General features: G+C 43.4%; 1 protein-coding gene across 3 annotated transcripts in view; it reads left to right on the forward strand.

Annotated features, from left to right (window-relative positions):
• Positions 1 to 17,204, forward strand: part of EMILIN2 (elastin microfibril interfacer 2) — a 97,651-nt gene that overhangs the window by 19,233 nt on the left and 61,214 nt on the right. For all 3 annotated transcript variants that reach the window (XM_037805987.1, XM_037805988.1, XM_037805989.1), the window contains exon 3: positions 6,406 to 6,581. In XM_037805987.1, coding sequence (XP_037661915.1) covers positions 6,406 to 6,581 — 176 coding nt within the window. The remainder of the gene's footprint in view (positions 1 to 6,405; positions 6,582 to 17,204) is intronic.

Raw genomic sequence — 17,204 nt, forward strand, 5'->3', positions numbered from 1 at the left:
TTTTGTAATCTATCTGCCAAAGTGAGTAAGTTAAAAATAAGAATACAGACTCACTGGAACATAAGATACATTTATGGTGTTGCACACACCCTGCACTTGAAGATGATGTCATTTTTAGCAATGCGCGTTTGCTCAGAAGGAAGGGTTGGCTCTTGGAGTGAATCTAGGAATAGCAACTTCTCTATCGCAGCTGAGTGGCTGCAGGTTTTCTTTCATCACTTTTCTCCAGGGCTGTGGAATTGCTCCTTCCCCAGGGCAAATGGGGGTGATAAATTGGTGGAGAATTGTGGGAGGAAACTTCTACCCATTGCACTGCATGATCAGGGCAAAATACTGAGAAGTAAAGAGGATTTTAGGTTTTTGAAATCTAGGTTGGCATTCTAAGTGCTCAAGGAAATTAATTCAAGAGGAAATGGAAAAATAAGCAGCTTACGCTTGTGGTTTCTCCAGCAAATATATGCTTTGTACTGGGGAACAGACCATTTCCTATAAGTACATTTTCATTTTGAACACATTGCTTTGGTCTAGAATCTGTTGAGTTTTAAATGTGCAAAGCTGTATTGTGATCTGATTTTAATCAGGGTTCAAAATCTGACTTTGAGATTCATTAAATACGTTTTGTATTTCAGAAATACATTTGCCCAAGCATTTTGGCCTTTGAAATTTAGATGAATTTTCTTAAAAAGTCAAGTAAAATATTTCACATTTCTTTGCCTCCAAGTCAATTTCTCCATACAGAGCTCTGATTAAAAATGTGTACTGTAGTTGAAAAAGATGATATTAAACTTCAGATTTTTGTGTTTGATGTGCTTTAACAGGCAATAAGGACATCTGGTTCCTTCACTTTATCTCTTGTGTGGGGAGAGTTTTTTTAGACTTGTGGAATGTTAGCTTTGGAAGGTAATTTGGAGACTGGAGCCCACCTCCTCATATTGCAAAGATATTCTTTGTTGACGCTCATGGTTTCAAATGGCCAAATTTTTATTGTCAGTAGGACAAAGTGGATTCAGATGGGAGGCATTTTCTCCCCCTACTTTTCCTTCAGTGAAGTTCTGAAATCCTTCCTGATGTCAAACTTTGTAGCCTCTACTGCCTGACGCTATTTACTTTTGGCAGAATGCTACCTCAAGAAAAAGCTTATTTACTGAATGATGTTAAAAAGTTCATTGCAAGGAGTTCCTAGAAAATCAGTCCACTGTCTTGTCAATTTCTAAAGTCAAATACTGAGAACAATCTCTGTGAAATTGAATAACTGCTGCTCTGTGGGAAAACTTGGAATAGTTGGCTGACAGTCTGGCAGCCAAGCCTCCGCGGGGTGGGGGTGAGCATTCTCAGACTGGACCAAGGGTCTCCTGGTCTTTAAATGCTGATGTTCCCTTTCTCGTGGTGGGCTGTCACTTCCCCAGGTCTAGGGTCTCTGTGCCAGTGGGAGAGGCAGCACTTCGCTTTGGCCCACTTCTCCACCCTTGCGGTCCTATCTCAGTGGTACCCCGTGGAATGAAGCAACATGTGCTGCCAGGTTCTTCTGTCGGACCAGTGGCTGGAGGAAGGAGAGGAGCTTACTAGGCAGCCTGTCCTTGGGAGAAATCCAGGTCACGATGGAGTCCCCATGGAGCACTGAACTTCCGATTTGTGCAGAGTTTGAGTAGCCTGTTAAAATAAAATATAGGTAAAATAAAATATAGGTAAATACTAAATGTAGAGGAAAGGATCCTACCTTAGGGAACAGTTGACTGAATGATAGGCCTGCGGGGGATGTTTGGGTGTCTTCAGGAAGGCTTTCTACTTGGGGTTCTAGAAGGAATGCTCTAGAAGGAATGCTCTAGAAGGAATGTTCTAGAGGAGAGAGAGAACTTGTGTTCATGTGGGATAGAAATCAAGAGGTGAGCAGATGTGTGTGCGTCACTGTTCCCTTGACAGTCTTGTGCATCTGTAGGTCAGCCCTGTCCAAGGAATTTCCTGTGGTGATGGAGACGTTCCATGTCCAGGACTGTAGCCAGTAGCCACACGTGGTTGGTAAGCACTTGAGATGTGGTCACTGCGGCTGAGGAGCTAAACGTTTAATTTTATTTAAACCTAATTACTTTAAATAACTGTGTGTGACGAGCATCTACCACGTTGGCCAGCACAGCTCTGGGGTCGCCCTCTGCCATGTGGCCCTTGTCCAGTTTGTCCCGACTGGAGGAACCTGGAGCTTGATGTGATTCTGGGAAGACTCGGGAATTCACATCTGCTCAGGGTGAGGCCTGAGAATAATGCTGGGGTTTTTAATATGGACCCCCTAAAACTTTGTCAAAAATAATATCATTAATGATTAATCAATTACTGATTGACTGTTTAGCACCTACAACAGGGCAGACACCATGTTTGGAAAGAAAAAAAGCGCGAGTGAGGGGGGTATTGCGGTTTGCTAATGCTGCCTTTCCACAAAACACCAGAAATGGATTGGCTTTTATAAAAGGGGGTTTATTTGGTTACACAGTTACAGTCTTTAAGGCCATAAAGTGTCCAAGGTAACACATCAGCAATCGGGTACCTTCACTGGAGGATGGCCAATGGCGTCCGGAAAACCTCTGTTAGCTGGTAAGTCACATGGCTGGCATCTGCTCTGGAGTTCTGGTTTCAAAATGGCTTTCTCCCAGGACGTTCCTCTCTAGGCTGCAGTTTCTCATAAATGTCACTCTTAGCTGCTCTTGCGGCATTTGTCCTCTCTTTAGTTTCTCCGGAGCAAGAGTCTGCTTTCAACCGCCGTCTTCACACTCTCTCATCTGCAGGTCTTCTCTCAGCTCCTGTACATTCTTCAAAGTGTCCCTCTTGGCTGTAGCAAGCTCATTCTTTCTTTCTGAGCTTATGTAGTGCCCTAATAAACTAATCAAGGCCCACGCTGAATGGGCGGAGCCACACCTCCATGGAAATTATCCAATGAAAGATCTCGCCCACAGTTGAGTGATTACATCTCCACGGAAACATCCAATCAAAAGTCTCCAACCCAATCAACACCAATACATTTCCTGCCCACACAAGACTGCATCAAAGATAATGGTGCTTTGGAGGACATAATACATCCAAACCAGCACAGGGGGCATTGTATGAACAAAGTTAATAGGAATTCTTGCCCTAGTAGGGTTTATGGTCTGGCAGGGAAGACGAATATTGGACAAGTAAATGCAAGTGTGAATTGAAGCACATTGCAAAAAGAGGTCTCACCGGAGTTAGTAGGCAGGAGTCTCTGTGGGGTGATGCCAAAGAGGGGCCCAGTGATTTTATCATACTCGGTTTTAACAGGGACATTCAATGTTTCCAGACATTTTCTTGCCACCTTCCTTCTCATTAAAATCTCTTGTGCCTATCTGGTGCCTTGATGTGGTGGCTGAACTTGTGAGCATGGTGCATCCTTGTGTACAGTAAAAAGAGGGTTTGAGGGGGGAGAGTGGGAGCAGCAGGGTGGAAGGGGGCTCAGCTCATGGGGTTGGGGGACCAGGTACAGTTGTGAAGGGCAGCTCGTTGCCGTAGTCCCTAGTTTTCTCGATGGGTTCCTGAGGCTGTGGAAAGCTCCTTAAAAGAAGGCATGTTCAGCTGGCATTCATGTCTTTTGCTCTTTAACTGTCTTATTCTTGCCTGGAACACAAATGTGATACTGGAGGTGAAGCAATCATCTTATCATCTTACAGCCATGAAGTAATGATGTGAAGTAACGATGTGTGGGGCAGAGCATTCCAGAGGGGCAGGATGACATTACGGCCCCCACTGGAGACTGGGATGTGCACCCAGACTGCAGGCTTGAGTCAGCCCCTCCAGTGCCAGCCCAGCACCACCATAACTTTGTGCCATTGGCTATGATCCCTTAGCTTGGCCATACGCATACGGGTGCAATTAGTCAGCGGATTCAGTAGATATCTACTGTGCTCCTAGGTGCTTGGAGCCCAGGGTCCTCAGTATACCACATGGGCGACTTGGCTTTGCTTGGCTTCCCCCTGCTGGGTTACTCTGGCCCTGACTTGCTGCAGAGGCTCCCACACCTCCAGCTCCATCGGTGAAGATGGTGGGGTTCCCTGTATCAGGGGAAGGGAGCCTGCTCTCTGGGGCAGTGCTGCTCAACTCTAGCTGCACTTGAGAATTACTCGGGATATTTTTGTAAGTTGTTCCCCGCCTCCATCCTTCCTCAGACCAATTACAATTTTTGTGATGCTCTCTGGCTAGGATATTTTCCTCTATTAGCCTGGGTGGAGGGGAAGCCTGGGAATCCCATCCTCTGAGGAGCCCTCAGTCTGGCTACCTTGGAGGTGGGACCCTGGTTTCCACAGGGAAACTCCCAGAAGACTGTGGGGCTGGAAACCCTACTTGATGCCTCCTTCTCCCACCCCCCAAACTAAGGCAGCCTCTGAGGCCCGGAGTCCTCTGTGCCTTGGCATCGAGCTTGGAGAAAAGACTCATGTGGGCATTTCCCACAGCCTGAGGGGGGGGCGCCTGATGGTTTCCAGCTGTCACCGCTGGCCAGGAAGGCCTTCTCCACGTGGGAGGCTTGGAAACCCCATTACAAACGCTCTGGACCTGAACCCCACTGCTGGAAACTGGACGGCAGGAGGAGTATTGGATAGGGCGGGAGCAGCGAATGTGCGTGGGGGTGTGGGGAGAACTCCAGGGAAGTTTCATAAGTTATGAGCTGCCTCCAAAATAACTGTCTTCAGAGCAAGATAATGAAGTGTGTTGAACAAGCAAGAACTTCTTTGTGCTCTGGTTCATGCTATCGGGTACACACAGCCCTTGGAATGGTGAGGGGGCAAACCCTCTTCTGTGGGGCACAAGGACAGAAGTTTTGCCCTCCTTGTCCTGCTCCGCCACGTCCAAGAGGCTTGGCAAGGACAATCATCTGCTGGCAGATGAGCAAAACCCAAGCGCATGCATTTTCACATTCAGTCTCAAATGCTCAGAGGAGCCACGTTTTTCTGAGATTATGCATTTTTGCAGCATTATGCTCTACTTGAGTATGCAAAACAATGAAGTGGAATTTTTTTCTTTTTTTGCTGTATTTTAAATTTTTTTTGCATTTTCTAGGACCACACCTTGGTAGGTGGGGTGGTAGCGGGCCGAGGGTTGGTATGGCTCTGGACCAACTTAGACTTTCAGAAATCATTTGCCAAAGGGGGAGGAGGGTTGCCCCTTTACTCCACCTTAGGGGTTTCTGAAACATCTCTGGGTGTGGCTGCTTAATTGCCAGAGGCAATTGCTATTTCTGTGATAAGAGGGCAGTGTGGGGTGCAGGCAAGAAGTCAAGAAATCCCAGAGCTTGGGAGGGGAGCACTTGGGTTTAAATTCCAGCCCTGCCACTTCTTGTGTTTGAACTTGGTCAAGTCCCTTCACCTCTTGGAGCCTCTGTTTTTTCACCTGTGAAAAGAAAAACATGTAACTCATGGGCCTTGGTGGCTGTGGGTGGAGGAGGGGGATAGAAAGGAGATGGCAGAGCCTAGAAGTGTCCTTTGTTCCCTGGCAGCCCCCCCATAGCCCAGCAGCCCCCCCTGCACCCGGCCCACACCACTCCCACTGGCCCCCCACAGCTGGCTGGCCGAGGAGCACACAGGAACCCTCAGGAAGTGATACAAATCCTATTGCTTTCTGGGAATTGGCCCCAAAAGAAGGCCAGCTGCTCATGCTGGTGTTAGAACTGAAGAGAAAGTGAAGGCTGGAGACAGTGGTGAGCCAGAAAGCACAAGTCCAGGGTCAATTCAGACAGGCCTGTGCCCTGCAAGCCTGGCTGGGGCCTGGGGCTGTGAGCAAGGGTGCTTAGGGGGTTGCCGAGCCCCTGGACACCTCCTTATTTCTGTCTTTAACAGTATGGATCAGGGCATATTTTTAAGAAGATCTGAGCACAGGTAGCAAGAGGGGCCCTCTCCAAAGGCTCACGGGCCTGGGAGCTTGGCTGGTGTTAGAGAAAGCAGGTGCCAAGAGAAATATGGCTGGTGTTACAGGAGTTGAGGGTGCAGCCACAAAACCAAACAACTGCATGTTACACCTGAAAAAAACCTCCACAAAGCAGTGAGTGGTAGAACTGAAGTTTCTCAGTTAGGCCAAAGCTTGTGGGTGTAAAAATGTCCTTGTCAGATGGGAGTAGAGGGGCCAAGTTCTAAGCTGCCAGTTTCCACTGCCTTTGGTGGTCGGGGGCAGGTGGGTCTGAGGGATGGAGAAGTAGGGGAGCTCCTGCCCTCCTGAGGCTGATCCGGTGTTGGCTGAACCCCAGGGGCCAGGCTGGCCTGAGGAGCAGGTAATCCCCTCCAGCTCAGCCTGGGAGAGCAGAGGGGGCCCGTGGGACCTGGAACCTCTTCTTCTGGGTCCAGCTCTGGGGAAGGGGAGTGTGGAGGTGCCTTGAGCAGCAGCCAATGGAGAGAAATGATGCCCTTTCTTCGGCAGGTACCGAGTGAACTTCAGGCCCAGGTATGTCACCAAGTACAAGACGGTGACACAGCTGGAATGGAAATGCTGCCCTGGGTTTCGAGGGGGAGACTGCCAAGAAGGTCCCAAGGACCCGGTGAAGACGCCCCGCCCCACGCCCACTCAGCCCCAAGACAGCATGAAGAAAGCCGCAGGTAACCTCTTTGTTGTGCTGCCATGTGTGGACACCGTTAACGTTTCCGGTGCTCCTTCGAACCGTAGGATTTATGATTTGCGATGCTGAGTTTTCCAAGGTCTTTGAATAACTTATGTCTATGTCTGCAGTGGACACGTGTGGCAGACATATTTATTTGCAGGAGGGGTAGCAATTGGAAGCCAAACTTTCTTGCAGGTAAATTGCTTTGTTAGGCTTAACTTGTGAATGTCATGGCCTTAAGAGTTGGCCTAGGGTGTAATGATGGTGTTCTAGGTTGCTAAAGCTGCTGAAATGCAATATACCAGAAATGGGCTGACTTTTAACAATGGGGTTTATCAACTTACAAGCTGACAGTTCTGAGGCCATGAAAATGTCCAAATCAAGGCATCAAGATGATACCTTCTTTCTGAAGGCAGGCTGCTAGTGATCCTCGTTCCTCTGCCAAATGCAAGGCACGTAGCAATGTCTGCTGGTCCTTCTCTCCCAGGTTTCCTTGCTTTTAATTTTTGGCTTCTCTGTCTGTGACTTTCTCAGCTTCTTTGCAGTTCGGGCCGTAGAGGGAAAGGGGCTCCCGTCTTGGATTGCAGTTTTTGCTTACAGATTTTATGCTGCGATCTCGGGCATTCTCTTATAAAGGACTCCAATTAAAGTATTAAGACCCACCTAGGGCACACCTCAACTGAAATACTTTTGAAATAATCAAAAGATCCCACCTGCAATAGGTTTATACCCACAAGAATTGATTAGCTTTATGAACATGATTTTTGGGGTACATATAGCTAACCATCCCAGATAGTTTCAGACTTGAGTAGCCTAGAGGTACAGATGTTAAGAGATTCAAATGTAGTGATGATTTGTTCTTACTTTACTTTTCACCTACAAAGCTCTGTGTAGGTGCTTATGAGAAACCTAATGGGTTCTCCAGAGAAACAGAACCAACAAGATACATATATTTACATAGATATATGTAAATATTATGAGATTTATAGGAACTGGCTCATGCTACAGTGGGGATTGGCAAATCCAGTTCTGCAGGGCGGGCCAGAAATTGGGAACTCGGATGGAGGTTTGGGTGAATACCCCAGGAGAAGCTGGCAGACTGAGGTAGAGATGGAAAGTCTCCATTCTGACGGCTGAAATCATCACTTCTCCTCTTAAGGCCTTTGATGGATTGGATGAGACTTCTCTCATTGTTGAAGGCAGTCTCCTTTGTTGGTTGTAGATGTAATCAGCCATAGATGCAATCAATTAACTAATGATTTAAATCCATGAAATGCCATCACAGTAACAATCAGGCCAGTGCTTGCTTGACTGAGTGACTGGGCACCATAACACAGTTAAGTCAACACATGAACTTAATCATCGCACTCCATGAATCTGAATTTAAAAGAGCTAGGATTGTTTTTCAAAAATTTGCTTTTGTTTTTGTATTGTGGAAACGTAAGATGAAAATTGCCATTTTAACCTTTTTTTTAAAAAAAAAGTTTTAAAGCTTTTTATTCTCAAAAAGAAAACATGTGCTTAGTCAAATAGTGAAATTTAATTATAAACAGTCACTAGTTTCAGGATCATTGAAAAAACATGAAACAAAAAGGATGATTAAACTATTTACCAATATTAAATATGTAAGAGCAGTATTGTAAATTCAGACATAACTTCCAAATACATTTCCTAATTTCTTTCACTTGTTTAACTTTTTTTTATTAGAGAATTTGTGGATTTACAGAATAATCATGGATAAAATACAGAATTCTCATACACCACCCCACCAGCAACATTTGCATTGATGTGGAAAATTTGTTACAATTACGATAGCACTTAGATTTTTTTTTAATTCTATTTTTTTAACAGTAGTTACATTTGTTACAATTGATGAAAGATTATTAAAATAGTACTATTAACTGTTGTCCATAGTTTACATAGGGGTATTTTCCCCCTTATTCCCAACTTACTATTTATTTATTTTTTTAAATGCAGGTCTTTATTGTTTTACTCATCTACCTATAAACTGGATAAAGGAGTATCAGTCCCAAGGTTCTTAAAGTCATACAGTCACAAGATAAAAGCTATATAGTTATACAATCATTATTAAATACCAAGACTAGTGGATTACAGTTTAACATTATCAGGTATTTCCTTCAGGCTACTCTAATACACCAGAAACTAAAATATATATATATATATATAATGATTCAGTAGTCATAATCATTTGTTAAATCCTAACTTCCCTATTACAACTCCTTCATCTCATCTGAGTATACTCTCAGTCATCAGGTATATCTGGGCAATGACCCTTCTATCTTATTCATGCTGCAAAGGGGTATCGACCTTATGGGGTGGAGGAATGAAACTGGTTTATGTTCTTGGAGAGACTGGCACTTCTGGGTTTTATGGCTTATCTGGCATAGGAACAATCTGGAGACTTTAAGTTTCTGAACTTACTAAGTAAAACTTTTGTAGAGTGTTAGATAGAGTCCAGGGTATCCTTTAGGGTTTTCAGGAATACTGTTGGTTGGGGCTTGGTATACTGTGGCAATTTGCAATATCTGGCTGAAGCTTGCATAAGAGTAACCTCCAGAATGATCTCTCGACTCTATTTGAAATCTCTTAGCCACTGAAACTTTATTTTGTTTCATTTCTTTGCCCCCTTTTGGTCAAGAAGGCATTGTCAATCCCATGACTCCAGGGCCAGCTCATCCCCGGGAGTCATGTCTCACATTGCCAGGGAGATTTACACTCCTGGGAGTCACGTCTCATGTAGAGGGGAAGGTAGAGAGTTTATTTGCAGAGTTTGGCTTAGAGAGAGAGGCCTCATCAAAGCAACAAAAGAGGTGCTCTAGGGGTGACTTTTAGGCATAATTATAAGTAGGCTTTGCTTTCCCATTATAGAAATAAGTCCTATAAGGGCAAGCCTCGACACCAAGGACTTGGCTTATTTAATTGGGAGTCCCTAGTGCTTGAGAGAATATCAGGAATTCAGGGGTGTTCAATAGTCCCACATTTTTCCTCCAGTCCCTCAAGAAACTTTGCAAATACTTTATTTTCTGCCCAAAATCCTCTGGAATGTGTCAGGGTATTACATTAACCTTAACAGAATAACAAGATCTCATTCCCTATTCTAGTTTCCGTGTAATTAGGTTGTTTAAATAAACTCACCAGACAAGTCAAATTAGATTGTGTGCTACAAAGAATTAGAATTTTGGATACAACATCTCTTCCTTTAGTCTCACATGAAGTTTTAACATAATGGACAATATTATAGACCATACAATATTTGTCCTTCTGTTTCTGGCTTATTTTGCTCAACATATGTCCTCAAGGTTCATTCACCTCATTGCATGTCTTATGACTTCATTCCTTTCTGTAACTGTGTATATGTACACCACAGTTCACCCTTCCACTTTTCAGTTGAGGGACACTTGAGCTACTTCCATCCATTGGTAATGGTGAATAATGCCACCATAAACACCAGTGTCCAAATGACTATTCGTGTCCCTGCTTTCAGTTCTTCTGGACATATATCTAGTAACAGATTGCCAGATAACATGGCAACTCCATACCTAGCTCCAGAGGGGGCTGCACAATTCCAGTTCCCCACCGACAGTGAATAGGTATAACTCTTTCTCCACATCTCCTCCAGCACTTGTAGTTTTCTGTTTATTTTTTTTAATAGTTTTATTCACATACCATACAATCCATCGTAAGCGTACAGTCAGTGGCTCCTGGTATAATCAATTAGCTGTGCGTTCACCATGACAAACTATATGAGAACATTCCCTTTTCTCCAGAAAAGAAAGAAGGGGGAGAAAAAAAAAAATCCTGTGCCCCTCCCTTATACCCTCCTCTTATTTACATTTAGCTTTTTTGTATATTGCCTTTGTAACAATTAATGAGAGAATATTACAGTGTTACTGTTAACTGTAGACTTTACTTTGCATTAACTGTATTTTTCCATGTACCTTCCCATTTTTAACACTTTGTAATAGTGAGACACATTGTTCTTGTTCCTGTAAACTTTCTTATATTTGTACAATTAAGCACCATCATTGTCCACTATAGATTTCGCTAAGTTATACAATCCCCGTTTTTATCCTCTAGCTTGCTGTTCCGGTTTGCTAATACTGCTGTTATGCAAAATACCCAAAATGGATGGGTTTTTATAAAGGGGATTTATTTTGTTACAAAGTTACAGTTCTAAGACCATAAAAGTGTCCAGACTAAGGCATCAACAAGAGGATACCTTCACTGAAGAATGGCCGATGGCGTCCAGAACACCTCTGTCAGCTGGGAAGGCACATGGCTGGCGTGCACTGGTCCTGTGCTCCCAGGTTGTGTTTCAAAATGGCTTTCTCCAAAATGTAGCTGGACTTCTGTCTCTCTTTGTTTCTCTCTCTCTGCCTCTGTGTGTCCTTGCTTGTTCTCCCAGGGCGTTTCTCTCTAAGCATCTAGGGGGTCCTCTCTTAGCTTCTCCAGGGCAAACTCGGGGCCTCATCTCTTAGTATCTCCATACATCCTTCTGTCTGCATTTCCAGACATCTCCAAGTGTCAGTGTCTGTGTTGGCTCTTGAGCTCTTTTAAGTAGTCCAGTGAACTAATCAAGACCCACCCTGAATGGGTGGGGTCCACACCTCCATGGAAATAATTCAGAGTTGTCATCCATCGTTGGGTGAGTCACATCTCCATGGAAACACTCAATCAGTTTCCACCCTAAGATTGGGTTAAAAGATCATGGCTCCTTTGGGGTCCATAACAATTTCAGACTGGCACATTCCACCCCCTGGACCCCAGAAAGACATGCTCTTTCTAAATGCAAAAATACATTCATTCCATCACAATATAGATGAGTACAAAGTCTTATCAAAATCTATTACAGGCATGGTCTGTCCTAATGCAAAAATCCCCACTGGCTGTGCAACTTAGAACAGGTTATCTGCTTCCAATTTACAAAGGAGTGACAGTGATAAGATAAACATTCCCATTGCCATAGGGAGAAATTGGGAGGAAAACAGGGTTCAAAGGTCTGAAACAGCTCCTAAAACCGGCAGGGGGATCTTCATTAGATTTCAGAGTTGGGGAGTCATTTACAGAATGACATTTTATCCTTGGGGCTAGAGAGAGCAGGAGTCCAACCCTTTCCAAGGGCCTTCACAGGAGCTATTTTCTCTCTAAACGCTGGGGTGAGTGCTCCAACATATTGGCACTTTGGGGACGCCACCTTCTCAGCCCCACCCTCCTCAAACATTGGGGTGGCACCTGGACTCTTCCATCTCTGGGGCACACATTCTACCCCTTCAGAAGTGTGAGGTGGTCGTCAGGTTCTCCCCCAATCTCCAGGGAATGTGTTCCACCCTCTCTGAGGGGTGGGGTGGCAGCACTCTTCTGAGCATCGAGGCAAAAGGCCCTCCCTCTGCCTCCATGTACATGGGTTGCTCTGTTCTTCCTGCTGGAGATTTCTGGGCTTTAGACCTTGGCTTCCATGGTTCTGCCTTCTCTGGAGAAATTTTTCCTTCAATCTGCCCCTTTTCTGTCCATTTTAGTCCATAACGGCAATGGTTCCATCTATACAGATCTCACAGAAAATTTGTTGGCTTGGCATGCAGCATACAGGGATCAAAACCACCAGATAGTAGGACTTTTCACAAATCCTTTCTGGATAATTCCATCCCCAATCCTTGCTTGTACTGAAGTGGCTGGCTGGTTTCAGGTTTTATTAAATCCTCAAGTTGGGCTATAGCGTCTGGGGTTTCACTTTCTACAAGCCCAAAGTTTTCCAGACCATCAATTTTTGGTTTCTTTGAACCCAAGAGTTCAGTTCTCATCTTATCTCTTGCCTCTCACATTTTACTATAAGCTGCAAGGAGAAGCCAGGCTGTTTCCCATAGTTGGCTTTGAAATCCCTTTGGCTAAGTATCCCAGCTGGTCACTTTGAAATTCTGCCTTCCGTCTGACACCAGGTCTCAATTTTGCCAAATTCTCTGCCTCTTTAAAACAAGGATCGCCTTTCTTCCAGTTGGCAATGACACATTGATCATTTCTGTTTATGGCCTCATCAGAAGTATCTTTAGAGTCCATATTTCTACCAAGAGTCTCTTCAAACAAATCTAGACCTTTTCTATCAAGCACCTCATAATTCTTCTAGAATCTTCCCCTTCCATTTAAAAAGCCGTTCCAACATGTTTGCTAATTTAGCAGCATCCCGCTTCTCTGGTACCAAAATCTGTTCCAGTTTGCTAATGCTGCTGTCATGCAAAATACCAGAAATGGATTGGCTTTGCTGAAGAATGGCTGATATCATCTGGAAGACCTCTGTCAGCTGGGAAGGCACATGGCTGGTGTATGCTGGTCCTGTGTTCCCAGATTGGGTGTCAAAATGGCTTTTTCCAAAATGTCTCTGGGATTCTGTCTTCACTCCTCTCTCTTCAGTTCCTGTGTGTCCTTGCTTCTCTCTCCCAGGGCGTTTCTCCTGAAGCATCTGGGGGTCCTCTCTTAGCTTCTCTGGGGCAAACTGTGGGCTTCATCTCTTAACTTAGAATCTCCAAACATCCTTCTGTCTGCGTCTCCAAGTGTCTGTGTTGGCTCTTGAGCACTTATAAATAGTCCAGTGAACTAATCAAGACCCACCTTGAATGGGTGGGGTCCACACCTCCATGGAAATCATTCAGTCAGAGTTATCACCTATAGTTGGGTGAGTCACATCTCCATGGAAACAATTTCAAAAGTTTCCACTCTAAGATTGGGTTAAAACATCATGGCTCCTTTGGGGTCTATAACAGTTTCAAACTGGTACAATCAACCTTATTGAACATTCTGTACTCCTTAAGCATTGATTGTCCAATCTCTGCCCTCTTTCTATTTCCTGAGAACCTGTGCTCTCTAACTCTGAGTTTGCTCATTATATTTAGTTCATATTAGTGAGATCTTACAGTATTTGTCCTTTTGTTTCTGGCCTATTTTGCTCAGCATAATGTCCTCAAAGTTCTTCCACATTGTTGCATGGTCATGACTTTATTGCATCTGACAGCTGCATAATGTTACAGTATTTGTCCTTTTGTTTCTGGCCTATTTTGCTCAGCATAATGTCTTCAAAGTTCTTCCACATTGTTGCATGGTCATGACTTTATTGCATCTGACAGCTGCATAATGTTCCATCTTATGTATATACCACAATTTGATTATCCACTTGTCAGTTGAGGGACGGTTGGGCTGTTTCTAGCCATTGGCAATTGTGAATATTGCTTCTATAAACATCAGTGTGCAAATATCTGTTTGGGTCCTTTCAATTCTTCTGAGTATTAGTAATAGGATTGATGGGTCCTATAGCAATTCTCTACCTAGCTTCCTGAGGAAATGCCAAACTGCCTTCCAGAGTGACTGCAACATTCTACATTCCCACCAGTAGTGAGTAGGTGTATTCCTTCTCCACAGCCTCTCTAGCACTTGTAGTTTCATGTGTTTTTTTGATAATGGCCCTTCTAGTAGGTGTGAGATGATATCTCATTGTGGTTTTGATTAGCATTTCCCTAACAGCTAATGAAGTGAGCATCTTCTCATATGCTTTTGAGTCATTTGTATTTCCTCTTTGGGAAAGTGTCTATCCATGTCTTTTGCCCATTCTTTAATTGAGTGGTTTGTCTTTTTGCTGTTGAGTTGTAGGATCTCTTTGTGTATTCTGGATATTAAACCCTTATCTGATATGTGGTTTCCAAGTATTGTCTCTCATTCAGGAGGGTGCCTTTTTACTTTCCTGAAAAATTCCTTTGAGACACAAAAGTATTCAGTTTTGAGGAGATCCCATTTATCTACTACTACTTTCATTGCTTGTGCTTTGGGTATGAGATCTAGGAAACCACCTCCTACCACAAAATCTTTAAGATACTTCCCTACATTTTCTTCTAAAGGTTTTATGGACTTAGCTCTAATGTTTGGGTCTTTGATCCATTTTGAGTTAATTTTTGTATAAGGTGTGAGGTAGGAGTCCTCTTTCATTCTTCTGGGTATGGACATCCAGTTCTCCAAGCACATTTGTTGAAGAGACTGTTCTGTTCCAGTTGAGTAGACTTGGATACCTCATCAAAAATCAATTGTCCATAGATGAGGTCTATTTCTGAACTCTCAGTTCTATTCCATTAGTCAGCATATGCATCTTTATGCTAGTACCATGCTGTTTTGACCACTGTAGCTTTGTAAGATACTTTAGAGTTTGGTAGTATAAGACCTCCCACTTCATTTTTCTTTCTCAAGATATTTTTAGCTATTCCAGGCACCCTACCCTTTCAAATGTATTTGATTATTGGTGTTTCTATTTCTGCAGAATAAGTTGTTGGAATTTGTATTGGTATTTCATTGAGTCTGTAAGTCTGTTTGGATAGAATTGGCATCTTGAGTATATTTAGTCTTCCGATCTATGAACATTGAATGTCTTTCCATTTATTTAGGTCTTCCTTGATTTTTTTTTTTAAACTTTATTTATCAAACAATTTAAAAAAACATTTCAAACAAAACAAAAGAAAAAGAAAAACCAATATCCTAAAATAACTACATTGCTTCCAATATACTCCTACCACACCCCAAGAAAATTAATGAACAATAGTCATTCCTGAGCGTTCCCATATCATTAAGATTACCCTCAATAATTTATCTGTTCTTATTAGATTATTGTTCCCTCTTCACTAGTTGTGTTTATCTCTAGGTCCCCTATATTCTACAATAAAGAAGCTTGTTTTATGTTTTTCACAGAATTCATATTAGTGGTATCATACCATATATCTCCTTCTGTATTGACTTATTTCACTCAACATTATGTCCTCAAGGTTCGTCCATGTTGTCATATGCTTCACAACCTAATTCTTTCTCACTGCTGCGGAGTATTCCATCATATGTATGTACCTATTTATCCACTCATTTGATGTAGGACATTTAGGTTGCTTCCGTCTCTTGGTAATTGTGAACAATGCCACTGTGGACATCAGTGTGCAAATATCTGTTCATGTCACTACTTTCAGGTCCTCTGGGTATATACCGAGAAGTGAAATTGCTGGATTGTAGGGTAACTCAATACCTAGTTTTCTGATGAACAACCAAAGTGTCTTCCAGAGTGGCTAAACCATTACACAGTCCCACCAGCAATGAGTAAGAGTTCTAATTTCTCCACATCCTCTCTCACATTTTAGTTTCATGTTTGCTTGATTTGCTTGATGGCAGCCATTCTTCTTGGTGTGAGAGGATACCTCATTGTGGTTTTGATTTGCATCGCCCAAATAATTAGCAAAGATGAACATTTTTTCATCCATTTGTATTTCTTCTTCAGAGAAATGTCTTTTCATGTTTGTCACAGCCCAAGAGGGCTTTCGTAGCCAAGGGACTAAAGAAAGCAGCAGACACATTCTGAGACATGAGCTTTTATTATAGGGCTTACCTACAGGGTGGGGAAGTCGAGCCACATTGCCCTGAAATCAGGAGCTTCTCTGGATGGATTAAGGAGCTGCTCTGAATGACGGCATGTTCAGAGCACAATGTGGAAATAGTCCGCACTTTGGGGGCTGAATAAGCTGGTTATAAGAGTTCAACATTCCAATGGATATGAGAGCATGAGGCGAGGAGTGGAGGGTTGTGTGCAACATATGGAGGGAGTGATTGTAATCAGCAAGGAGGAGGGGAGGATTGTAGATTATCTTGTAGATAAGAGTATCTCAGGGAGTCTTGGGGAGGAGGTAGTTTTGGGTATAGATTACATTTAGCACCTTATATTACAAGGAGAATAGGTCAAACCTTAACTGACCTGGGTCACACAAGCTGCTGTGTGCAATCTTCAAGGCCCTTCATGAATGCCCTGTGCCGGGGATTTCCACATTCCACCCCCACACAGCCATTGTCCTCCAGTTCATGAATCCTTTCTTCTGCCTCTTCAAATCGGCTGTTGTATGTCTGCATTGTTTTTTCATCTCTTTTATTGTGCCTTCATTTCCATAAGTTCTGCCAATAGTTTTTTCAAACTTTTGAATTCTTCCTTATGTTTGCCCAATGTCTTCTTTATATCATTCATCTGTTTTGCCATATCTTCCCTCAACTTGTTGGTTTGATTTTTAAATTAATTTAGGAGATTTGTTTGATTAATAATTAGTTGTTTCAAGTCCTGTATCTCAGTTGAAGTGTAAGTTTATTCCTTTGGGCCATATCTTCATTTTTCTTAGAGTGATTTGTAATTTTTTATTGTCTAGGCATCTGGTTTCCTTGATTACCCCAGTCAGATTTTCCCTGACCAGAGGGGCCCAGGTCTCAGGAGAAGGCTGTATTCAGTATCAGATTTCCCTGAGGGTGAGATGCAGAAGATGGTCAGACTTTCCTGTGAGTGCTCTAGACTCTGTCCTTTTCCTATCCTGCCCAGCAGGTGGTGCTTTTCAACCCATAGCTCCCAACCAATGTAAAGAGATGTGGGGTATTTAATTCTCAGTGGACCCTGTCCCAGCCAGGGACTAAGGGTATCAGAAACCAAACTTAGGCTGTTTCTGTCCTCCCACCCTCATACCAGGCCCTGGGGTCTGAGTTCTTTTAGGGAGGGCCACTACTTGAGCTGGGCCCTGTCGCCCACTCCCTGTTTTCTTAGGGAAGATTATCCCTTTAG

The sequence above is a fragment of the Choloepus didactylus genome, chromosome 16, assembly GCF_015220235.1.
Source record: "Choloepus didactylus isolate mChoDid1 chromosome 16, mChoDid1.pri, whole genome shotgun sequence".
In the NCBI taxonomy this organism is placed as follows: Eukaryota; Metazoa; Chordata; class Mammalia; order Pilosa; family Megalonychidae; genus Choloepus; species Choloepus didactylus.